At 39.5% G+C, this 25,816-nt stretch overlaps 1 protein-coding gene across 4 annotated transcripts; it reads right to left on the reverse strand.

The window, feature by feature from the left end:
- Positions 1-723: 723 nt before the first annotated feature.
- Positions 724-24,111, reverse strand: LOC127411080 (protein ELYS-like). 4 transcript variants are annotated; one of them, XM_051646448.1, is made up of 36 exons: positions 23,870-24,111; positions 18,173-18,298; positions 17,752-18,005; positions 16,015-16,195; positions 15,653-15,860; positions 15,382-15,498; positions 15,176-15,260; positions 14,409-14,559; positions 14,150-14,282; positions 13,739-13,920; positions 13,568-13,629; positions 13,335-13,463; positions 12,573-12,663; positions 12,350-12,439; positions 11,665-11,805; positions 9,846-9,950; positions 9,656-9,752; positions 9,252-9,375; positions 9,099-9,155; positions 8,837-8,983; positions 8,399-8,589; positions 8,130-8,274; positions 7,873-8,004; positions 7,619-7,766; positions 7,368-7,518; positions 7,153-7,260; positions 6,885-7,041; positions 6,460-6,675; positions 5,298-6,312; positions 4,541-4,640; positions 4,335-4,444; positions 4,006-4,217; positions 1,781-3,791; positions 1,561-1,667; positions 1,348-1,409; positions 724-1,237 (listed from the first exon to the last, which is right to left on the reverse strand). In XM_051646448.1, exons 2-36 carry the CDS (start codon positions 18,291-18,293, stop codon positions 1,039-1,041), a joined length of 7,539 nt encoding a protein of 2,512 aa, XP_051502408.1. In that variant the 5' UTR covers positions 18,294-18,298; positions 23,870-24,111; the 3' UTR covers positions 724-1,038. The 4 variants fall into 4 exon arrangements, with proteins under 4 accessions (XP_051502408.1, XP_051502406.1, XP_051502407.1 ...); XM_051646446.1 differs by having other exon boundaries at positions 14,397-14,559; XM_051646447.1 differs by having other exon boundaries at positions 17,752-18,008.
- Positions 24,112-25,816: the final 1,705 nt, after the last annotated feature.

Below are 25,816 nucleotides of genomic sequence, written 5' to 3' on the forward strand. Positions count from 1 at the left end.
TTCATGCTGCAATCCCCCAGATCTACACCCTTGCCTGCTTGGGACATCTGCATCTGTGGAGCTTGTTCTCATTAGTGAACCTCGTTTGGGTTGTTTTGACTGTTTTTGGGATAACATATGGCACTCGACTGCCTTGTATGCTTGCCCCATAGACTTGTATTGGAAGTGAACCACTGAGCACACGTTGATTTATTTTTTTTCCTGTGGTAATTGAAAGCTGGACACAGATAGAACTGGGATTAAAATAATAATTGCATGTCCAACACTGGATCTCTTTACCTTCTTTAGAAAGACATTTTACAGCAAAATGGACATAGAATTTCTTTTAGGTAAGATGGTTCTTGATGGTTGAATCAGCAGCTTTGCAAATAAGTGAAATTGCAGCAGAATTGCAAACTCGTTCTGTATTTAAAAGCAAATAGGCATTACAAACAACTTCACAATGCTCTTCAAAATAAAACTGATGCATAATAAATGTTATTATCTTCAATGGACAAACAAATCTAAGTGTTCTTCAGCTTAAGACCTCAAGATAGGAGACCAAGTGCCATAAAACAAAGTCCATCCATATAACATGGACAATCTTTTTCACACTTTTAACCAGTGTAAGGTATTCATCTTTATGAATTACATCACCCAAGTGGTATAACAATAAACATTTGTATGCTCTGGCTTTACATTTGTTGCAGTCCTTTTTATAGACAAAATGAAGTAACAAAATAATTAAGTATCACATTTTATTTATAACATACCTAAAAGGCTATTTACATTTGCATCAATTAGTAGAAACACATTTAAAAACTAAGCCATCTCCTTTTTTGGTGCTCAAGTCCTTCAGCGCTCCTTACTGCAAACATCATAATTTATATTAAATTTATTCAAAATTTGATGTTTATTCCAAACATTATTCATTGATTATCTTAGTTAGAAAACAGCAAGTTGCAGATTTCTCAAGAAATAGGGAAAGGAGAGCGCATTGGGAGACAAGTCATTCAGTGCATTGGGAGAAAAGTCCAAACAAAAAGTTCAAATTCACAATCAAAGTTTCTTCCTCTGTGTAATGGGTTTGGGAAAAATGGCATCCATCATGCGTTTACGGCGTAGGTTCATCCTCAGTGAGGGTGTTTCCTTTTTATCAGTTCTTTGTTTGGTTATAGCAACTGGTTCGACTGGACTGGCCAGTGGAGAGAGAAAGCTGATCTCAACTGGTGGTGGGGGTACTGGGGCAGCTTTTGCCCTGTTAAACAGACAACAGATCAAACATATTCATTAATCAGGACATGACATTGAAACCAGAGCCAATGTACAACAATTTCAATTGGACTATACGTAAAATGCAAAGTTCACCTGGTTGTTCTCTTCCTTCTGGGTTTGAAAACTGCATCATAATCTACCACTGGGCCGTTGTCCTGTGAAAAATAAGACCTCTTGAAGTGCGCTGCATCTAATCCATCACACTATATATAATCGATCATTTTAAAGTTATTTGCCTCTTTTGACTCTTAATTTACAAAGAAATATAATGAACCTGGTACAGAACATGATGGGAGAGCTTCTTACCTCTTTGGAATGAGAACCAGTTGCATCTTCTGTGCTTTGTGTTAAAGGCACAAGAGGGGTCAAAATCTCTGGCACTTCAGTATCATTTTGTACAACTGTTCTCCTACCTAAAAAGAAATGACAGTGGATACATTGGGATTAAGGGAACAATAAGGCAGTGGAAAGTGTAAATAACTGTCCAAAGAGGCATTACATTATTGACTGACATAACTGCTGCTACCTTTTGTTCTTTTCAGGTCAGCTGTGGAAGAGCCTGAATCACTAACAGATGAAGAATTATGTTCGTCAAGGTGTTTTGACACTTTGCTTGCTCGTGTACGTCCAGCACTTGCAAGTGACTTGCTTGCAGATTCTTGCGTTTCATCGGATACCAAAAACTTTGAATCTTCATTGACTGCATTCTGAGCTCCACTCAGTGATTCTGCAGGTGCTGCAGATCTAGTGGTTCTTCTCTTGGCACGTATTATTTCAGTTACAACCGGAACACTCTCCTCGCCTTTGAATCGATCTGCAAAGGCATCAGCCAGGGGAACTTTAGACTCCAATTCGAGAGGAATCAAGACTTTTCTCTCTTTGCCAGGACCCTCTATTTGATTCCAATGCTGGCTTCTGGTTAGTCGTCTTGAAACACTTTGAAGTTGTGCATCATCAATAATAAAGGTGGCATTGTTAGCTTTCTCCATAGTGCTGGCCACAGTCTTTCTCCTGCTCCTTGGAGGAGTTTTTAGGGGTTGAGTTAGAGAAGCAGCATCTTCCTGAGGATCCTGTGAGAAACTTTCTAATGCAAGTCCTCTTGTGGACTTGCGTGTAGCCCTACTAGGACTGCTACTTACATTGGCAGACTGCGCCCTCTCGACTGGGACATCTTGATGGGTCTCTTGAACTTCGACGATTGCTTGTACTTTTCTAGTGCTCTGCCTGGCCTGTGGTTCTGAATAGTCATTTGGAGGCAGGTCCATAAACAGGGCCTCATCTTCATCCACTGTTGTGTTCCTGGTTCTTCGGAATCCTTTCCTAGGTGTGGCTTTCTGCTGGGTTTTTCGCGCTGGACTTGAAGTCTTTGATATTTTTGCAGAAGTCATATCATGGTCATCATTGTTATCTCTCTGATCTGCATCTGCTTTTCTTGTGCTTCTTCTGGGTGTAACAGGAACTTCACAGTCCTGTAGTTGCTTGCAACTCCTTGTAACACGTCTTGGTGTAGAAGGTACCTGAGAATCCATTTGCTCCTCCTCAGTGAGATCTTTGTCAGCATCAAGGTTGGGTACAGGAAACATGACAGTTTTCCTTGTACTACGTGATGGGCTACGTGGCAACGCTTTGAAGTTCTCTAAAACTTCCTCTCTATCTTTTTTAGATCTTTGTACTTTAGATCTTGCAGGGGACCTAGATCTTGCTGGAGACTTTGGTCTTGCCATCTCTTTTGTTGTGGAAAGTTCAACTTCTCCACCCAATGTGGGGGCATTGTCTACTTGGTTAGACTCCATTATATTATCTTTAGCCACAGACAACATCCCTGCATCCAATTTGGAATCCTCATTTGCTTTTACTAAAAGCTTTTCTGGGAGCAAGACATTCTCTGGCAGAGAAGACTCCAATACTTCCCTATGAAGAGGGGCATGTAATTCTTCCTGGATCTCAGAAGGACCACAATCTAGTATATCACCATTGGTTAGTCCTTCTGTCTCTTTAAGAGAAGGCACCGATTCTGGTGTGGATGCTGGTTCCACCATCTGTTCATGGTGTACCTCAGCTGGTACGTCTGGTTGCTCACCAGTTTCAGGAGCACCAATGACAACAGGTTCAAGGTCTGACACCAAGATTTTTTCTTGTTCTAATGTGTTGTCTGGAACATAAACAGTATGTTCCAAAATGACAACCTCCGAGTTTGTTGTAAGCTGATTCTCCATGTCCTGAGGTTGTTCTTGCTCACGTAGAGATAGCAATTGATTATTGTGGTCCAACTCTGAAATGATAGGCAGCTCCTCCACATCTGGCTCCAACATGAGCGTAAAGCCACCAGAGTCTCCTGGACCCTCACTGTTGAGGGTCTGTGAAGTTCCTCCAACTATAAGATGCTTATGCTGCTCAGCCAGCTCTACAGGCACCAGGAGAGTGGTGGATGGCTTTAGCCGAGTATAACATACTGCATCTTCCTCATCTAGATCTGCAGGGCCAAGGCCAACCATTAGCACTTCACCTTCTTCCTCTAACATGTCACTGTCAATAACCTGCAAAGTGAAAATTCAGAACAAGAGCCTGAGTCCATAAAAATCATGATTGCTGGAACTAACACTGTGTCCTAACCAGGCACAACATCATCTATGTTTATCTGACTTTTTGTATTTTGTACATACCAGTTGCAACCGCAATAAGATTAAGAGCTAGTTTAAGAGGCAAAGCAGACTAAATTAGATAAAGTAATAAGAAAATTAATGCACTCACTTTCAACTGTGTCTCAGGAGTGACCAGCGAGAGCACGGCACAGGCTTCTTCTTGGAGGTACTGCTCATGTGCTGGGAGTTCCTCCAAGTAAAGGGCAGGAGCAGGCTGGTGGCTATTCCTACCATTACCCTTCACTTCCTCTATGATCTCAACCTCACTACCAGAGTCCTCCAAGTTCTCATCTCCAGTCTCCTCTTCCTCAGATTCAGCACCTGTGAGTGATGAGCTTTCATTTAAGGTCACTACAGCTAAATAAAGAATTTTGAAGGTTTGTAATATTTCCATGTTTTAGGTCAACCTTCACCTAAAAAAGAATGAGGGAGACTTACATCTGGACTCTGAGGATGCAGGTTCTGAAGAGGTGACAGATGTCTGTGTTTTCAGATTTGCTGCATTCTCAGGATCAAGTTGAACTTCCTTGATGTCAAAAACTGGTTCACTATATGGCGTATTGCGCAAAAACAAATGTCATAAATGGAAAAATAGCATTAAATATTAAATGGTCTTAAAATAAAGGAAGCAGTGTGCAGAGTACCTGTTCAGTGATGCATCTGAGGCTTCTCTAATACAGGACCGGGTCAAGGGTGGGGAAAGATCTGGGCCAAACAAATGCTGTTCCACAAATGCATCCAAATCTATAATATAAATCCATTTGACATTTTAAATTTTCATGAAAATAAAACTGTCCCCATCTGAAATTAGTTTTTTTTTAATGAGAACTACCCAATATCAAAAGCAAAAAACTACCATACTATATATTGTTGCACGATTATGACAAATTATAATTGTCAATTATTGTCCTTGCTACTGTCATTGCGATTATTCATTTCAATTAACAGAATTTACATAAGGTGCTGAGCAACTGCATGCCATATTCTTTACGTACTGTAGGCTACACAACCAAAACAAGTTGAAAACAGTGTTCATGAATTGCTTTATTATTTTAATTGCATGAAAAACAAAGGTGTTATTCAAATTTTGAATAAACACAAAGTGAGCATTACTGATAGATATTCCTTTAGACTTATCTACACACCTTTGATTTGCCATTGCATTCATATACACAATGGACCAAAACATTTTGACGCAATGGGAGTAGACCTAAATGGAGTGCTGTAATTGACACATCACAATTAGTTAATTGGGGCAGCTGTAATTGTAATCTTGATCTTTTTTTGAATAATTCTGCAGCCCTATATACATAGCTGACACAAGTCATCAGGATTCAAGAATAAGAAAATGTATGTTCTTTGTACTAGTATTTGGTTGTCCCACATATTGTAGGCTCTCACCTGAGGTTTCCATTGACTCCTCTTCACATTCCTCATTGTTCTTATGTTCACCAGTAATACGTGCATGAAGTGGAGCATCAGCCACAGGTTCATGGTTGACCAACTCAACTGCTGGAAGCTTGGACAAACCAAAGGCCTCACTGGCCGGTTCTTCAGTAGTGTCAGGAGCAGCATTTTCTTCATTGGACTTATGGTTTGCAGGCTCATCAACCGGAAGAACATCAGCTTCAAAGATGGAGGACTCATTAACTGATTCTTCGGCTTCAGTTGGTTCCTGGACTTCAGAATGTTCTGAAACCTCAACCAAAGATTCTACTCTTGGCTCCTCTATTGGAAGTACAAGTTCTGGTTCCATGTCATTTGGCTTGAGAACCGGAGCCTCTGAAGTTCTCTCACACCGCTCCTCTGTCACTTCCTTTGTGAGATCGCTCTCAACATTAACATGCACCTTAAGCTCAAGACTCTGTTGCTGAGTTTGCTGTGTGTCTGAAGGGCTTTTGTCACTGAAAACATTTTGGTCAGACCTGTTCTCATCTGTATTTTGGTCTTTCACAGGCAGAGCAACAGAGGGCAACTCTGCTGTAGTGCCACCATCTACTGGGGGTAAATCTTCCTCTGAAGTGTTAGGAAGATTTACTGTAACCTCCCAATCCACACTGTCATCCAATTGATGTTCTTTTTGTGTTTCCAGAAGATCCTCAGGAGCTGGAGCATCATGGAACTCAAGAGTGCTATCAGACTGATTGGAGATGAGACTTGTTTCTTGCCCAAGACTAGGGCGTCGCACAAGAGTAGGAAGCACTAGTTTGGTCACCACAGCAGGGATATCTTTAACAGAAGATCCAGTATCAGATTCTACATTAGCGTTCTCTCTCTCTTCCAGTGAGGGCATGCTGGTCTTACTTAGTTCTTTCTCATCATCTTCCACATCTGAATGTTCACTCCAGGCCTCGATGTTTGCTTTGAGACATGGGGAAGATCTCTTAGGTGTATTGCTCTCCCTGCTAATGGCCACCTGAAAAAAAGTTTTTAAAAAAAAACACACGTTACTATTGCAAACATTTCTCAAATCTCTTCTGGCTATGGCAATACAGCTCAGAATGAAATCTTCCACACTCTTGTTGAACAGACCTATAAATCGTGACTGTACACGCAGTCTTACCCCAGTGTTCCAGTGGACAGGACCCTTGGGAGGTTCTGGAGAATCAGCCTCCTCTATGAAGGTAATACGACTCTCTTTGGGGCGGAGAGGGGGAGTGATAGATCGACCTGGGGAGGCAGAGGGTGTGGCCACAGGAGTGGGACGTAGGCTGCTCCTCAGAATGGACTGTGGGGTGAAGGCTGAGAAAACCGGGCCTGATGCCAAGGCTCGAGCTCTCTAAAGAAATTCCAAGGAGTTTTTAAGAGGATATTCACGTTTTAAAACACATAAAACACCAATGGATAAAAACAACTATGGAAGGAATAGATATAACCCTATACAAATCTAAGTTGGTTCACCACGGTGAGGGTTAAAAGCTTTGAATCAGAGTGTGACTTCAGTAACTTATAAAAAAATATATGTTTTCATTAAGAAGGGTGTCTCACCTTTACCACTTGTGGAGTTTGTAACAGATTGAGCTCAGGTGCCTTGCTGATGCTCTTTGGGCCAGCCCATGAGGTAATGGGCCTTGAAGGTGTTCCCAACAAATTAGAACTCTCTGGAGAACTTTGGGAAGATGGCTGCACAACCAAATCCAGAAGCCTGGTGATTAACCAAGGGTTACGTTACTAATGTTTATCACAAGACAGTTACATTGCACTAATACAGTTAGTATTTCTACAAAGCACTAATATAGTTTTATGAGTGTTTTACCTGGACATCCTCTTGGTTAACATGTTGATAGGCGTTCCCACAAAGGGCTCGGGTAGATTTGGAGAAGCAGGATGCAGGCTAAGCACTGGTACCTCTGACTCTTTGGGGCTGCAAAGGAAATAAACACCAAAACATATGGTGAGTGTAAGATTTTAAAAGGTGCAATATAATATTTCAATCTACAGACAAAATGAAGGCCAGAAGAAAGTGAATACCTTTTGTAAGGGGATGACTCTGGAGTGGGGTTCTTGCCAACCCACACTTCTTCGATCTTTGAGAGAACATTATTGATAAAGGCTGCTCTGGTCATTACATTTTCAGAAGCTGAACGTTTAGCTACAGTGGACAGGGGCTGGGGTCTTTTAACTAGGGGTGAGAAAAGAATACATTACAGGTCAAATCAAGAGAACACTAACCAGATTGATGCCCAGACTTGTGTCCCAGTTAATATGACCATTACAGGTACCTTCTCTGTGGATTGTAGTAGGGTGTTGGTAGGGTTTTGCTCGTTCAATGGCTAGTTTCCGTTGAACACGAGGAAGAACTTTACCATACTGATTTAGGATGGAGTTCCTCGTGTTTGATCTTTCCTTCATTTTAGGATCCTGATCAGTCTGAATCAGACAAAATAATTAGAGTAACAGTTCTGTGAACTGTAATCCCCCCCCCCCCAAACAATAAAATAAGACTAAACGGAGTACAATATGGAACTAAACATACTGCAAGGTTCAATTTGAGGGTCTGGTTAAGTTGCAGGGCAGGCACATAATTTGCTTGCTGGAGGTAGTGGACCATAAGCATCTCCCGATTCTGAAAACCTCCAGTGCTTTGAAGAAACCGTTCCAGGCACTCCTGCACAGATCCATTTAGATGCTTAAATGCTTGATGGATGATGTTTATCCCACACTATAACAATAATTGATAAAATATGCACTCTAGTGTTCCTTAAACAAAATTCCAAATTGATAGAATTTCACCTGCTCAGCCAGTCCAAGGGGCAGCTTTAGAAGCTCTTTCATCAGACCCAGCACCTGACAGGTCTCAAAGAGAAACCTCATCACCTCCTCCATGTTCAGCTTATTACAGTGCTGCCTTAACAATGCCCAGGCCTCCACAATACATCTGTTTGCCAACACAGACCAAATTAAGAGACTCACAACTGCAAATGAGCCCAAGAAATCTTAAAATGACGATGAAACAATCGATTAAGTTACATGGCACGCCCCGAGAATTATTGTATTTCTACCTGTTATAGAGTAGAACAGAGAGGCACAGCTTGGCTTGGTTGGTAGTGCACAGGGGAGGCTTCATCACATGCAGGTAACGAAGGGCAATGCTGTGCTTCTGCTGACACATCAAAGCCTGCAGGACACGCTCATGTTGCCAGCTCCACAGAGAGTGACTGGTGGATGGGTGTAATAGCAGCTCCAAAGATCTCTGGTGGAGAAAACCACAAGTCCTACATAAAGAATTATGTGCATAACACAAATCCACTATAGCAGTATTGTTTTCAACTAATATCCTTCCAATGTCTTGTATTATTAGCTGTATCTTATGATACAAATAAATCTAAATAAAAGATTGTCTTCAATAAAACTTGCATATAGATGCAAATAAGCTAAACCATGTGGCGTTCATGGAAAAATTCATAAACAAAACATTTGGCAGTCAAACCACAATGTACCTCATGATCATGATGATCCAGCAACCACAGACCTTGTACCAGTTTCACTAAACCAATGGGAATGGCAAATGCTGTGGGAAAAGACTCCACTGATGCCCCACTTTTATTAGGAAATGAGTACATCACATCCAGTAGCAAATAAATAACCTAAAAGGCTGTCAAGGAATAATCTTTATTGACTGATGACAAAGAGCACAATATTTATGACAAGCATATTCAAATATAATATAGCATTGATGCAATAGAGATTAAGAAAGGATACAATGGCATGTTTGGCAGACTCTTCAATGTTTTCCAGGAGGTAAATATCCAGCAAGGCCTGTTAAGTTGTGTACAAGAGCACAAAAAAAATTAAGCAAAGCTGAGGAAGGCAGTGTTCTTTTAAATTGATTTTTTCTGTTCTGCCTTTACTGACATGAAGTGATGGGGGAGGATACTGTCCTGTTCCACCCTGGTCCCTTTTCCAGAGTTCAGCAAGACGTTCCCCACATTGACTAACAAGGCCATCAATCATGAGGCAGTCTGCACACCACTTGTCCCTACAGAAGGAATACGATTTATTGTTTTGGGCTTTTACCTTATTATATCTTAGAAGATATTACAGTTAAGAAATTACTGGGAATAGAAAGTGTGAATGAAATTGGGATATGTCACAGGCCAAACTTGAACATGCATCACCCGCCTAAGAAAACGAGCCTGCAGCAAATGCACTAACCACTGAGCCACGACTCCAACAACATATATTTTATATTACTATATGAAAGATAAGGAGTCATTAATTAACTTATCAAAATGCAATTTGGAATATCAGCAACTTACTTGGCAAGTCTCTGTAACTCTTCCCTTTGGCTAATGTAGTAGTTTTTTATAATTGAATAACTATAAAAGGGCCTTGATATTTGCAGTACATCTTCATCTATTAAACAGAAAAACAGTTTAACATATGCAAATATGATTTACACAAATGTTTAAATCCCAAGTCTGAGTTAAGCTTTGGACACAGTCATACCAGAGGCCTCTGGAAGAAGACCCGTTCGACAAAACCACAGAACCACCTGAGAGTACTGGGAGATCAAACTAGACACCATGCATTTGTTCATGAGTCCAATCAATCCTGGAGACAAACACAAGCAAAGTTCAAAAGTCATTTTAGTGCTTGGAAAGACCATCTCAATAACAGTCCCTGTGTCTCAATCAGCTCCCTATGTCCTGAATCAGTATCTCGTGAACAAACATTTGGGCACTGGCAAGGGTGTCCATTCACTAAACATTAGACACTTATGACTCAAGTCAACCGCGACACATTAACGAGTTCCCGTATTGCAGCGCAGCTGTTACAACACCATCGCTGTATAAATGACACTATCGTTAATTTTTGTTGGAAATATTTAAACGTACAGCGTTATAACAGATAAATGGCTAGGGCTGAAATGATTAGTCGACATTATTGACAATGGCGACAGTAAAAAAAAAAAAAAAAAAAAAAATTGGTCGACAAACATTTTTGTTGTCAAATAGTCCTTTGATCTCATTTAACGTAACATGAGATCACATTAAACTCTAAAAGATGACGCGTAAGAGCAGCACTGCAGCTCGCACCTGACTGAGGAGAGGAAGAAAACACCGCTCACAGTCCAGATGCACTCTAAACTTTCCAAATAGCTTCAGATGATGTAGATCACAAAGTATGAGGGAATTATAATGCAAAAATACAAAATAAGTAAATACAGAAGCACTCTTGTTGTGAAATAAACGGAGCTGGAGCTGCCGATCCGCTGAAGCAAAACTTGCGTGTCGAGCGTCTTTAAAGGAAACACCCTGGTTTTACATCTTTAATGCGTTATAACTTTATTAAAGTTCAAATAATATGGAAGTAGATCACGTAAATACCTTCAAACTCCGAAACTGGCATTTCTCTGTGCGGTCAGCGGCTCTTCTATGAGTTGCGCAAATGTCCCGATCTAAGGGGGAGAGACTGAAACTGCACCTGGCTGAGGCACACTCTGTCATTTAGTTAAATTTCAACTAAAGACATTTGAGAATGTTGAATATATTAAAAATACAAATATTTTAAAATATCTAAAAATCCTTATATATAAAACAAAAAAATAACAATAAAATAATAATAAATAAAAAAAAGATTCATTCACCTGAGCAGCAGCATATAAGATATTCAGACTTGCTTTTAGAGAATAGATCTTGAATACAAGTATATTTTGCCTTAACTGCACTCGCAGAAGTATAACCAAGTGATACACTTATATACATAATACAAGATACATTCTCTTAAAGCAAGTCTACATATCTAAATCGCAGAATAGTCGAATAATCTTTCTAATAATCGTTAATTAATCGAATATCAAAATAATCGTTAGTTGCAGCCCTATAAATGGCATAAACAAAAATATATAGGAGTGTTTTTTAAACTTTTAGCAACTCATTTTTAAAAGATTGTTTCACTTTCATGGTAATAATGAATCAACGACATTACAAACAACATCTCTTTTAAAGAGAAAATAAGGCTTGTACTTCACAGTTTTACACTTGTGCTCTTTATCTAACGACTTGAGACTTCAGAAGAAATGACAGTTTCCGGTAAGGGAACATAGTGAGTAACGATGCTCCATGGTTTTTAACAGTGCACTGTGGGATTTTTTTTAGGGAGCGAACGTTTCAGTGCACTGGAACAATTTTGAGATTGAGACAGCCCTAAAAATGGCTGACTCCCTGATCAGTGCCCTGACTACTGAACTAGGGAGCTGATTGAGATGCTCCCAGTGAAATATTCAACAAACACAGAACAGTGTTATGTGTGAGTGTACTGTTACCATTTTGTGTGAGCTCCTGAGCCTCATTAAGTAAACAGTGGAAGATGGTGCTGAGGTTTGCCAGCAAGCGCTGACTGTGCTGTATCAGCTGCAGTGTCTGAGGATCTGTAAAGTTTGTGGAGCTGTCAAAGAGTGGAGCACCTGGATAAACAGAAAAGAACTATGATCAGAAATGTACTCCCCCTTACACAGTCAAACAAAGACATTTTATTACAGTTATGTTGTGAATATACAGTATCCATACATTGCACATCAATGAGCACCAACACTTTTGCGCTCCAAAAAGGACAAAGGCAGCATAAAGGTAATCCATAAAAAGTAGTTTAATCCATGTCTTCTGAAGCGATACAATCAGTATTAGGTGAGAACAGACCAAAATGTAACACCTTTTTCAAAATAAAACTTGACATCTGCAGTCTCCAAGGCACAATCACGATTTGAAGCTTGATTACACTTCCTCGCACTTGATGCAAATACAGAGCACATGTACAGCGTACACCCTCTCATCATATCTCCATCAAAATATCTTTGTGTTCCACAGATGAAAGTCATACGAGTTTGAAATGGAATAAGGGCGAATTAATGAGAGAAATATCATTTTTGGGTGAACTATTCCTTTAAATTCACAATGAAACCATGCTTAGAATAAAGACAAGTTTAAGGGGAGAATGTGAATGATACTTACATATATCATCCAGCTCATCCTTAGTGTGCACAACCTTGTTCCAGGCCCACTCCAGTATATAGCGCAGGTTAACAGCTGATCGTGGTTGCTCTGTATGCAGAAATGTTACAATGGCAGTCAAGAAAAAAAATGTTTTTCAAATATTTATTGTGCATCCTTTTAGCACCCCATTTACTGGTTATCAATCTGAACAAGTGTAAGGAAAACATTTTCTCTTCTTTACCCTCAGTTGTCCACTGTTTAATGCAGCCAGTGATGAGTCCTAGTGAGCTTGTCTCCACAGCAGTGCACAAAATGGCATCAAGCTGCTCCTCCTGAATGCAAATCAAACCCTTGAGAAATGGATCACTATAATGCATGTTATAATGCATACAACCATAATGAAACGAGTAAACATATACATGTACTTAAAGAATAGTTCACCCAGAAATGAAAATTCTGTAATTTACTCACCCTCATGCCATCACAGATGTGTATGACTTTCTTCAGCAGAACACAATGATTTTTGAAAGAATATTTCAGCTCTGTAGGTCCACAAAATGCAAGTGAATGGTGATCAGACCTTTGTAGCTCCAAAAATCGCATATTGCCAACATAAAAGTAATCAATATGACTCCAGTGGATTAATGTCTTCTGAAGCAAAACACTAGGTGTGTGTAAGAAATAGATCAATATTTAAAACTTTTTTTTAATAAAATGTTCGCTTCTGGCCGGCTGTGGTTTGCACCCGTTCACCCAAATTTGGCAACCATTCACTTGCATTTTATGAACCTACAGAGCTGAAATATTCTTCCAAAAAAATCTTCATTTGCGTTCTGCTGAAGAAAGTCATAGACATCTGGGAAGGCATGAGGGCGAGTAAATTATGAGAGAATTTTCATTTTTGGGTGAACTATTCATTTAACAGATTTCACCCACATCTATATACAAAAGAAAAACTAATAACACTTAAGTGATCTCTCTCTGAGAAAATGCTGAAGGTTACCTGGGACAGGCTGGAGGGCTGGACATCAGCCAGGCGAGAGGACAGGAGTCCAGACATGAGGCAACGTGAGAATCCATTGGAGATGCTTTCACTCAAACTTGGTGCCACTTTCTTCAAGTAGCTCAGGGTCTGAGAGTGAAGAATGAGAGTTGAATAAGTTTAACGATGTCACGTATCCTGACACAGAGAAAAAGTATTCAAGATTTACACCAAATAAAGGGTTAAAATCTAACCTCTTTTTGATAGCCAGAGCAAGTAAAGTGCACAATTCCAGCATTAAGCAAACAGCTAGCATCTAGAAAAGGAGAAAAATTACAACAAACAGATGTTTGGAATCAGCTGGAGCCTGTGAAATACCAGTATTAATCAACACAGTTAATTCAAGAATTTAATGGATGACTTGCCGAAGTTGTAGGTGGTGGGATTGAAGAACTGTTCTGGTGGAGGGCTTGTGTAGGGCAGACCCCTACTAAGACTGCGCTCATGAACTAGAATGTCCATCAGGGGACATGGAGCTGTCATCTCTACCACAGAGTCAAGAGACCACACAGCCAGATAAGGACAGTTCCTCAAGGATTCCCCAGCTCTGAGCAAGAGAGGAGAGAAAGTCTTCAAGTAAGATCTTCAGAAGTTAAACACAACTACTTCAGGACAGCCCCTAAAATCACCAAGCTTGTGCTTTGTTTACATGAGCCAACACGGAGGGACTTAGGAAAGTTATTTTGAAGCATTTGTTGACACAGCAACACTACATTCTCCAGCCCTTCACAACAAATCGGAATTGGACTTTTAGGGTTTACTGCACGTGTACTCACCTAAGTGAGTCTGGCATCTGAGCATGGTACCATCTGTTAATGTCAAAGACTCCAATGAAGGTTGAAGGCTGGCCTTGTCCGTAAGACTTAACTTGCCAGCTAAAGACTGACACACTTGTATCAGGAGATGCCACTGAGAAAAAATTAAATGTTACATATTAGAGAACAGTACAGAGAAACATTAAATGCTATAGAATAAATGTGACAGCATCAATTACTACACAAGGCATGTTAAAAGGCTACAGACCTGCGAACGTACCTTCATTCATGCTGTCGTCCCGATCAGGGTGGTGGCGAAACTTCTCAATGGTCTGACAACTGATCAGACGAGTATTAATGGCCTGAGCCCTTAAAGGAAACGCTGTCCCATTCAGGTCCTGACTGTAACGCTCCTCACAATACTCTAGACCCTGAGAGTTAAAAATCTGTCAAGACTTTTCAACAGCAACATGGTATATAACTCTTATTAAAGGAATGTTCCAGGCTGAAATTAAGCTCCATCAACAGCATTCATGATAATATTTATTATCACAGAAAATTATTTTGACCTGTCCCTCATTTAAGAGGTTACAGTAATGCACTTACAATGGAAGTGAAAAGGGTCAGTCCATAAACATAAAAAATGCATAGTTTATAGCAAGGTAAGGTATAGCAAAAGACAATAACAGGGTTTCGCTGTCATAACAAAAATGCAATATTGGATAAAACATAGCAGAGATATGGTTATCAAGCAATTTTAACACAGACTAAAATCATGTTAACACACATTATTTACATCTTATGTCTATACATTTGAAAAGATGTGTATTTTAATGTTTATGGACTGGCCCCATTCACTTCCATTGTAAATGCAATACTGTAACTGCAATTTGTGCCCTTTTTTTAATCATTTTTTTGTGGAAATCAATATTATGCCACAAATGCTGTTGATTGAGCTTAACTTATACTGAACCTGGAACACTCCTTTAAAAGCATGTATCATACCACCAAAACTATCAGAATGAAGAATCCTGCACAAATATTTACCTCATAGATAATTTTCCCTGACGTCAAGCACTTTCTCTCCCCAAAAGCCAGCTGCAACAAATGAAGGCTAACCACATCCCCCTCACTGGAAAGACAATAACAACAGAAGAGGAAATCTGCAGGTCAGATATTAGGGGTAATGTGTACAGCCAAAATAAAAAAACATGACTGGATTGCGGTAGACGCACTTGAGATGGCTAACTTACTGATCCTGTGCAGACTGCACTGCCCACAAATAGCAGCAGTTCCGTGGATCATTCTCAGGCTCCTGAAAAGTAAACGCATAGACAGGCACTCTGCCACCCTCCAGCTGTGAGTGATATCTAGAGAAAGAAAGAGGACAGTTTCAAACAAACTGGTGCATTACTATACTGACCCATGAAATACACTAGGAGCATTAGAGAGCACAGAGCAGGCAAACCCTCAATAAGGATGTCCTAAAGTCAAGCTCTTTAAGAACCTTGATACTTTACTCACTCTTTTTTGAGGGTCTTCATGTTCCAGAGCTGTAAGATGCCATCAGAGAAGCCCACAGCAAGCTGGTTGGTGCGTTGGATGTACTGCAAGGCTGTTGCACCAGTACCTGTGGGGCTGCTAATCTGCAGACACAAGTGTCTTCCCTGCTGAGTCACGCCCTCTCTTAACCGTGGAATCTCAGATGGAGATTTATTGACCACTTCCAGGTCTGAGCCCAAACAAGAAATTAAAATAATGGTTTGAGATTATGGAAATGTCTGTACTGCTGTCAAGACTGATCTTTAAATAATATTACTTTAGTAGAAAACTTTTCACTCTAGTCACATTAAGGCAAAAACCAAGGCAGTCTGCCACACTCTCACCTGAGGCTTCCAATTCACTCTGACTACAAGACAGGTCATCCAGACAGAGATCAACCAGTAGAACATGACCGATGTCTGTTACCACAGCAGCCACACCAAAGAACCAACGCAGACTCTGATGCAGATGCTGTGTGTTAGCACTGGCCCCACCATAGCTAACCAGTGACTCAATGGCTGTGATCTGTGGAAAAAGAGTGGATTAATGCAGCAGTGCTTTTTTAATTGATTCACACCTGTTGTTGCACAGAGAGACACTACTGTGAAGGATTACGTCTTCACAGTAGTGTCTCTCTGTACAACAACAGGTGTGAATCAATTTTATAAACAAATCTTTGGGCATTTCAGAAAAGTTCACCCAAGAAGCTTACATTCATTAAGCAGACACTTTTACCTAAAGCGACATACAAATGAGGAATACAAGTACACACAAGCAATTAATCCTAAGAAAGCAGTTCCATTAGTTAAATTATTAAAAAAAAAAAAAAAATTTTTTTTTTTTTTTTTTTAAAGAGTTAGGCCTAGTGGGGGCTCAGCGGTTAAGGCTCTGGGTTACTGACCAGAAGGTAGGGGGTTCAAACCCCAGTACCACCAAGATGCCACTGTTGGGCCCTTGATCAAGGCCCTTGACCCTATCTGCTCCAGGGGTGCTGTATCATGGCTGACCCCGCACTCTGACCCCAGCTTAGCTGGGATATGCAAAAAAAAAATGTTTCACTGTATATGTGCAAATGTATAATGTGTGACAAAAATAAAGGCTTCTTCTAGTGCATTAACAGGATTAAGTCAAGTAGGGCTGTCACTATCGATTATTTTGGTAATCGAGTAATCTACCAATTTTTCTGACAATTGAGCAACTGTCGAGGTGAAGTCACGTTTGACTAAAATGCTTTAATTATCCTAAGTTTTTATGACTGAATAACAACAACAAAACAATTATGCAAACAATATCTAAAGCCAACAGACACCCAAATCAGATCAATCAAATAAAAAGATGTATATTCAAGCTGACAGAGATTGGCTTCTCCAGGTGTGCACACCTTTTTAAATGCAAGATCTACTTTTTTCTTTAACTAGTTTAACATGATCTACCCATTTTAGTTTAGAACTCAAATATGGGAAAACAGGCCATGGAAATAAAATATTTTTATTTTTTCAGAAACAATGTCTGCTCACCAATCTTGTTTATTGAGGATAAGTTATGTGGTTAAACTATTTTATAGAGATTTAAAAGCCATTTTATTTGTTTTGTTGTTTTTTTAACTATCACTTGCATGCAAAACAGAATACAATATTCACAGTATTTACTAAATAATTTTTTTTACTCTAACGTTGTGAGTGACAGCACCGCAGTCGCATGCAGACGAGCTTAGCGTGTGTATATCCAGCGGGTTTGTGAAAACTGGATGTCATCTTTTCAAGTGCTGTTGCATTGCTGAAGTGATGCTGTATTGCTGAAAAGATGTTCAAGTCCTGCATTGTTTTTCAAATGTAAAGTGAAGCATCGTCACATAGCTGACACCTCTTGTCGTTGTGTTTGCACCCTCGTCCGTGAACTGCGTCACTTCTGCCTTATTTTCGATTTGTCGATTCCGCAATTTTGTAAGAGGAATGTTTTTAATCGAGTAGTCAAATTAAACTGAGTAATCGTGGCATCCCTAAAGTCAAGTGTTCACAAAAAAAAATCAAGGAACTCCATACAACTACCTACAACGACTCAATAGTGATATTGACACTTACCCTGCCTGGAATGACCACAGCCTTAACAACACGGGAGATGCCAAGATCATACAGACACAGCATGCTGCCTTCTGCTTCCTCCAGACCCACAAGCAGCCCTGTTCGCTTCAGCCAACAGAAGTCTCGTACTGCCAACACAGTGGGTGGGTGCTCTGACACCCCGCTGAAGTGGTAGGCAGAGAAACGCTCACCAGTAACTGCATGGACCACCTCCAACTGTGGCCCGCAGGCAAGCCAGGCCAATGCATTCTTCCCTGCTCCCAATACATCAGCAAAATCAGTGAGATAAATGTGGTAAAATTAAAACATCTAATAAGCGAAGAAATACCATCTGTCATTAAATTCACTTGAACAAAATTACTACAGTTCACAAATGCAGCCTAATGGTCTTAACAACATACCATTGTTGTAAAACACTCACCAAAAGTAAATTTCCCATGCAGCACAGAGTCCAGCGTAACTTCATCCTCGCCCAGAGCATCTATCGTCACCTCTGGGAAGCGCAGCAAGCTGCTGGTGACTTGAGCTGCCAGGTCACGCATGCTCACTAAAGAGAGAACACATGCGAACAAAAATCAATCTGCCTGTCGAGTCATTCGCCATAAAATATATCTCAATGGACAGAGCACAACAAATAAAAAATGTACAAACTTGTGCAGAAAATCATACAGACAAGGCCCATCACAAAACAGCAGTTGTCAGCACATTTTCACTTCATAGTGGAGCAGTTGCTACATATGTTTCCACAATTGTGTTTTTCTAATATTCAATACAGAGAGTTGTAAAATGAAGTTAAAATATCAGTGATTTTAAAGAATATTCTGGATTCAATACAAGTTTAGCCCATCGACAGCATTTGTGGCATAATATTGATTACCACAAAAAATAATGACTCAGCTGTCCTTATATATATATATATATATATATATGGAAAAGCAGCAAAAATCTGGGTTACAGTGAGGCACTAACAGTGGAAGTGAATGAGGTCAATCTGCAAACATTAAAATACTCACCGTTTCAAATGTACAGCCACAAGACGTAAACAATATCCGTATTAACAATTATAATTAGAGTGAAAACGCTTATTAACCTTTTCTGTGTAAACTTTGTGGCCATTCTGACAATGCCGTAAACCCTAAAACACAGTTTAAACAACTTTACAGCTCAAATAATACGAGTTTTAACAGAAGAACTAACCTGTGGATTAACAGAAGTATTAATGGTTGCTTTTATAATTCAAATCAAATGTATTTATAAAGCAAAAAAAAAAAAAAAAAAAATGCAAAAAAAAAAAAACTGTACCAAAGTGCTGTACAATAACAAGAAAATAAAAATATCTTATAAAAGATATAAAAGGAAATTAAAAATGTATTAAATGCATTAAAACAATCATAAACAGCACAAATGCATCTGTTTAACACCTAGAAAGGCTTCACTAAACAGATGTGTCTTTAGACAGGTTTTAAACATGTTTACAAAGATTCTAATAGATAGTGGTAGTCAATAGGGATGGGCATTTTGTCTACTTAAGTACTCGGACTAATTAATTGTTGAATACTCAAGGGGCAATGACAACATATAATAACATGTCTGACTTACATCTTTGGCTGCTGCATTGCATCTTGTTTACATTTGGCAGATGCTTTTATACAAAGCGACTTACAGTGCACTTATTACAGGGACAATCCCCCCGGAGCAACATGGAGTTAAGTGCCTTGCTCAAGGACACAATGGTGGTGACTGTGGGGATTGAACCATCAACCTTCTGATTACCAGTTATGTGCTTTAGCCCACTAAACCACCACCACTCTTGTTGTTCCAGTGTTTCTATTCATTATAATAGTATATATAAAAAAATTTAAAAAAGATTGCATAATCAAAATATATTGCATCATATTTTGTCACTGTGAAGATTCGCTGCCCAACTCAATGAAAGAATGTGCACAATGCACATCTGTCTGTTCTTCCTTCAGATTACCGTAGTAATCTTAGTAAGCACGCGCCAGGTTTTTTTAGTGACTGTCTGAACCATCTATTTTCAAATTGCGGTTAGTTTAACATGAGACGCCATAACCATTGTGTTTTTAATATGCGTGTTAAGCTGAAGTTCAGTTTTGAAGACGCTGCATTCTGTTCCATTTAGCTGCGCTCTGTCTAGCTGTTTGAAACACCCGCATCGCGTTGAGTCCACTGCCACACACCTGGTGTGTGTGTGTGTGTGTGTGTGTGTGTGTGTGTCCAAGTGTTCGCTCCTGTGGGGAAAGCCGCAATGCTCCGTTTAGTTGTTGCTCTGATGATTCATGAAGCGTTCCATTCAATTCGGAGAGTAGGAATTTCCACCTTTCAAATGGGTTAAGTGCAACGGAATTACACTTTATGTCGGACTTCTAAGTTGGAAACTCGTGCGGAAATCTTCAACTTCCATTTGTCGAGATGCAGGTGTGCGTTACGTCACGCAAATACGTTGGCACCCAGGGCTGGGAGGTTTACAGTCAGTGACAAACATTCACTTTTATTGATTAATATCCATTAACGAGTCAAAGTTCTTACATTAAGTGATAATAAGACGTGTTTAGCAAACGTTTTGCAAAGACAAGTGTTCAAAACATGGTTAATTACACTCTCTTCTGATGATCGTAATGATAGCATTGCAGCTTTATATCAGTTTGGTTGCTATGAGACGTCTCTGACAATCAACGTACCCCTCAAAATCACACGTAATCAATCTCATAATTAAATATAAGCTCCCTCATTGACACGTTTGTGTTTAGTTGTCAGGTAATTGTCACTGAATTTCAAATAAGGTGAGAAGTCACATCAAGCATGATCACCATCGATCATCGTTCTCATGATCGATCATTGCTGCCACTTCCGAGCACCCGAGTACTCATGCCCATCCCTAGTAGTACATTCCACAACTTTGGGGCAGTGACCGAGAATGCGCGATCTCCTTTACCCTTTAAGCGTGAATGGGGAATATCAAGTAGCGGCTGGTTATTAGATCTAAGAGATCTCTTGGAGCGGTGAAAAGTAATAAGCTCAGAAATATAATCTGGTGCCAGTCCATTCAGAGCTTTAAAAACATACAGCAAGACCTTATATTGTATTCTAAATTGAATAGATAACCAGTGCAGAGATGCCAGAATAGGGGACATATGATCCCTCTTTCTTGTATTAGTTACTGTCCATCCAGCATTTTACATCTTTCAGACACTCAAAAAGAGATTTAACAGATACATCACCACCAGATTTCAAAGGAGGTACATCTGCGTATCGTCAGCATAAAAGTGATATGAAATACATTATTTTCTGAAAATTGCACCAAGGGGGAGCATATATAATGAAAATAACACTGGTCCCAAAATGGAACCTTGAGGGACCCCACAGGTGATAGTAGTTCAGGATGACGTGAAGTTTCCAATTTTGACAGAAAACGTTCTATTGTGCAAATAAGAGGTCAACCAGCTTAGGTCAGTTCCTTGCTGCCTTAGGCTATGTTCAGACTGCCACTAAAAATCAGATTTTTTGCATATCCAGATGAGTTTTGATAGTCTGGACAGCAAAAAACCACATGAAATCTGATTTTCCCGAATCTGATTCAAACCACATCAGGAAGTGGTTTCAAATGCAATTTAAATCAGATTTTTTCAGATGTGTCTCAGTCCGGACGCTCTGGCTGCTCAAATCGGATTTCAAATGGTCTTCTGCGTCACTCTTAACACGACACACAACGATGATGTCAAAAATCGGTGACGGAAATGCCGGAAGTATTCATAAGCTGGCCGTGACTGCAGCACGGAACATCACAATATTTACCAGTCTCCTCCGTCGCTGAGTTTTTCTTGTACGACGGAGAACTTCTGCACCGCGACTGGACAGGGCGCTTATTTGGAGAGCAAGATGATGTACCTCCATTTTTCCCGCATATGTTTTGAAAGCATCGTCACGTGGGTACACCTATGTCGTTACCAAATCAACCCATGCTGATAGGTTGGTTATGTCTGAATGCGCAAATCTAACTTGATCACTTGCAATTAACAGTGCGGACAGTCTGCCTGAAAAGATCTGATTTGAGAAAAAAAATCTGATTTGCCTGCAGTCTGAACATAGCCTTAGACATTCAATAAGAATAGCATGATCAATTGTATCAAATGCTGCGCTTAGACCCAGCAGAACTAAGGCAACACAGCTATCAGTCCACTTTTAGTAATAGGTCATTGGCTACCCTAAGAAGAGCTGATTCTGTGCTGTGACCAGATCTAAAACCAGACTGAAATTTATCAAAGAGCTCATTTTTCATTAAAAATGACAAGTTCAGTGAAAATGATCTTTTCCAGTGACTTAGATATAAATGGTAGCTTAGATATAGGCCAAATTTTGTTTAGACCTAAAGGATCTAAACTAGGTTTTTTTAAGTAGAGGCTGGACAACCACATGCTTAAGACTCAAAGGAACATTTTTATAAAATAAGCTTCAAATTATTGACTTTAAACAGTACAAAAATTGTCCCCCTTTTAATTCCATTTTGAGTGCCTGACTGTAACCTTGATTTTTGTTTTTTCTTTTAAAGAAAAGGAGGGGTTAGTCAATTATTATTTGTGGTAATCAACATTGTCACAAATGCTGTATATTGAGCTAAACATGTGTTGAACCCAGAATATCCCTTTAAAGACAAACACTCTTAGAAGCGATAAATTAAATTTTTTAGTTTTAAAATCTGCAAAAGACAGTAAAGATGAGTTAACTAGTATAAATCTTAAAACCACTCCTTAAAGCAAAAATACAACAAATTATTTTAGAACAGGTACTTGATCATCCTAGTATATACTACCAGGCTATGTTTACCAGCTTTCAAATGTGTGGACAAGGGGTGATAACACTATCTTGAAAAAACACTCTTAATCTGACTCATAAACTGTAACAGGATGAAACACTAAACTTTCACGATTATGTCTAAAGCATGGGAATACATTCCACAAGGACAGTTCATTCTTTGGATTAATCTAGGAAATAGTGCCCCCTGGAAAAGCATGAACATCTGATGCAAACAGCTGCAGCCTATGGGACTCAACCATGTGCCCGCGTAGACCAACCGTCCCACCCTTACGTGAGATTCACAAGGGAAAACAGACACCTGATACTTAAGTGAAGGCAGAGTCAAATATTATAGTGGTTTCATCTATATTTAAAGATGAATCGACATAATGGCTCCCGAAAAAATTCATTTTTATGTCTTATGATTGTGATGTCCAAGTAATTCGGATAGTATATAAATCGCTGGATTGTTTGTCAACAACTAGAGATCCTCATGTTGTATTTACGCGATATTGTACGCATAAAACAACAGATAAACATTCTCAAATTACAATGACTTAACGGAATGTCTTAATATGTCTTGTATTTGTGCTGTTAGTGATAGAAATACGTTTGTCCCAGAAAACTCTTAACTTAAAAATCTGTTTTGACCTTTAATGCATCCTAAGCTACAGACAGAAAACCAGTTCTTTGAACATGAATATATATTCATGCATCACCATTTCGTGTTTTTCTTTGTCATGTTAAACATTTAGACGACAATTGATCAGGTGCACTAAATTGCATTCAAATTCTAGCTGTCTTCTCCAAACAATCGGTTCAAACAATTTTCCATGCATCAAAAGCAAAACAAAGGTCCGATGCGGTGTTGTCAGTCGTGTAATTTACATACAACACATATTTAAATACTTGTTTAGCATTGGCTAGAGAGTTCCCTTACCTCAGCACGACAGTAGCACCGCTAGCTGCCAATCTGTATTGATAATATCAACATAAAGGCACGCAAAGGAACGACAAAAAGACGAAGTACAACAACGTATCTCCAATTAACTCAAACGCATACTAAACTGTGTTTAAAAACAGAACGCGGGTTAAATATCGTATAAACAGTCGTGTCGTCGCAGATTTTTACCATGAGCCCCTCACATTAGCCTAGCTGCAAGCGCTAACGCTGGCAAACGTCCACGCGCACGAGGGAAATGTGCTCACGCGCAGAGTGTTTGAATATCCACATATGTGCTGATATAATGTACCGGACTGTTACAAATATGACTGACAAGTCAGCTCGTGCTCAGCTTATTACCTGCGCTCCAATGACAACGGCCCTCAAGAAAACTGGATATACTTCAAACACGACTCTCGTGACAACTCTTTCCCAGGGCATAATCCGGGCTTGACTCGCGCAAATAAACTCTCGTATTGTTGTGATGAACCTGTGTGTGGCAATAAAAAGACTTTGATTTCCAGTGAGCTCAGGGCAAACGTCTTAACCGCCCCGGCTAGTACTGCTGCTTGAACGCAGGCGCCATTTCCACAGCGCTGCAGAAGCACTACTGCGCATTCATCTGCTTCAGCCAAATCCCGCGCTTCAAACACTATCGCGAGATCTCAAGTAGCTGCCCTTGACTAAGGAAATGATCCTTGATCAGTGACTGCACATTTGTTATTGCCTCCACTTTTTAAAAGATGGGAGCACATTTGTGCTTGGTCTTGAATCATAATCTGAAGATCACATCTCTGCAAAAGATAACATGTACCATGCATTTCAAATGGTATTGTATTGTCAAATAAAATCTGACCCTAATTTCACAACACACAACCAAATTAGCTAAGCAAATAAAAAGCTGAAAACACAACGAAATTGAGACAACACAACGAAATTAAGCCACAGTACGACAATATTAAGACACAATACAAGAAAATTATCTGAAAGAAAAGGCTTAATTTTGTTGTGTTGTGGCTTTTCAGTTGTGCTGTGGTTAAAATTATTGTGCTGTGGCACAACACAACATTGTGTTGTGGCATAATTTTGTTGTGTTGTGGCTTTTCAGTTGTGTTGTGGTTTAATTTGATTGTGCTTTGGATTTTCTGTTATGCTGTGGCTTAACTTTGTTGTGTTGTTGCTTTTCATTTGTGTTATTGCTTAATTTTTGTTGTGCTGTTGCTTTTCTGTAATGCTGTGGCTTAATTTTGTTGTGTTGTGGCTTTTCAGTTGTATTATGGCTTAATTTCGTTGTGTTGTGGCTTAATATTGTTGTGCTGTGGCTTTTTCATTGTGTTGAGGCTTAATTTGGTCATGCAGTGGTTTATTTCCATTGTGTTTTCAGCTTTTATTTGCTTTGCTAATTTTGTTGTGCTGTGCATCCCTGGCCTGGACCGCAGTAGATTTGTACTTAAAGGGATAGTTCACCCAAAAATTTTAATTCATCATTTACTCACCCTCATGCCATCCCAGATGTGTATGACCTTATTTCTTCTGCTGAACACAAACAAAGATTTTTAAAAGAATATTTCAGCTCTGTAGGTCCATACAATGCAAGTGAATGGTGGCCAGACATTTGAAGGTCCAAATAGCACATTAAGGCAGTATAAAAGTAATCAAGTGGTTTAATCCATGTCTCCAGAAGCGGTATGATAGGTCTGGTTGAGAAACAGATCTATAATCTGTTTCTCACCCACACCTATAATCTTGCTTCTGAAGACATGCATTTAACCACTGGATTCAAATGGATTACTTTTATGCTGCCTTTATGTCCTTTTTTGGACCTTCTGAGTTCTGGTCACCATTCACTTGCATTGTGAAGACCAACAGAGCTGAGATAATCTTCTAAAAATCTTCATTTGTGTTCTGCAGAAGAAAGAAAGTCAAACACATCTAGGATGGCATGAGGGTGAGTAAACTATGACAGAATTTTCATGTTTGGGTGAACTATCCCTTTAACAACTACATCCCTTTGACCACTAGCTGTCAGTCTATACTACACTAACATGTCTACTTTGCAAACAACAGCACTGAACAAGGTTGACAGTTCACAACGAAGCAGCACTAACAAAAATGTATTTACTGGACACGGAACATGCTATTTGGACATATGCCATATGTAGTCCCATGGCATTCTTTGAAATACCTTGGTAAGCATTCAGTACCATAGGATCAAAGTACCATGGTATTACCATCTGCCAAAATAATCTTGAAAGGGAGTAAGAGAAGCACCCTTCAGACCCTAATAAAATGAGCTTTATTTTGAGT

Source organism: Myxocyprinus asiaticus, chromosome 20 (assembly GCF_019703515.2).
Source record: "Myxocyprinus asiaticus isolate MX2 ecotype Aquarium Trade chromosome 20, UBuf_Myxa_2, whole genome shotgun sequence".
Lineage (NCBI taxonomy): Eukaryota > Metazoa > Chordata > Actinopteri > Cypriniformes > Catostomidae > Myxocyprinus > Myxocyprinus asiaticus.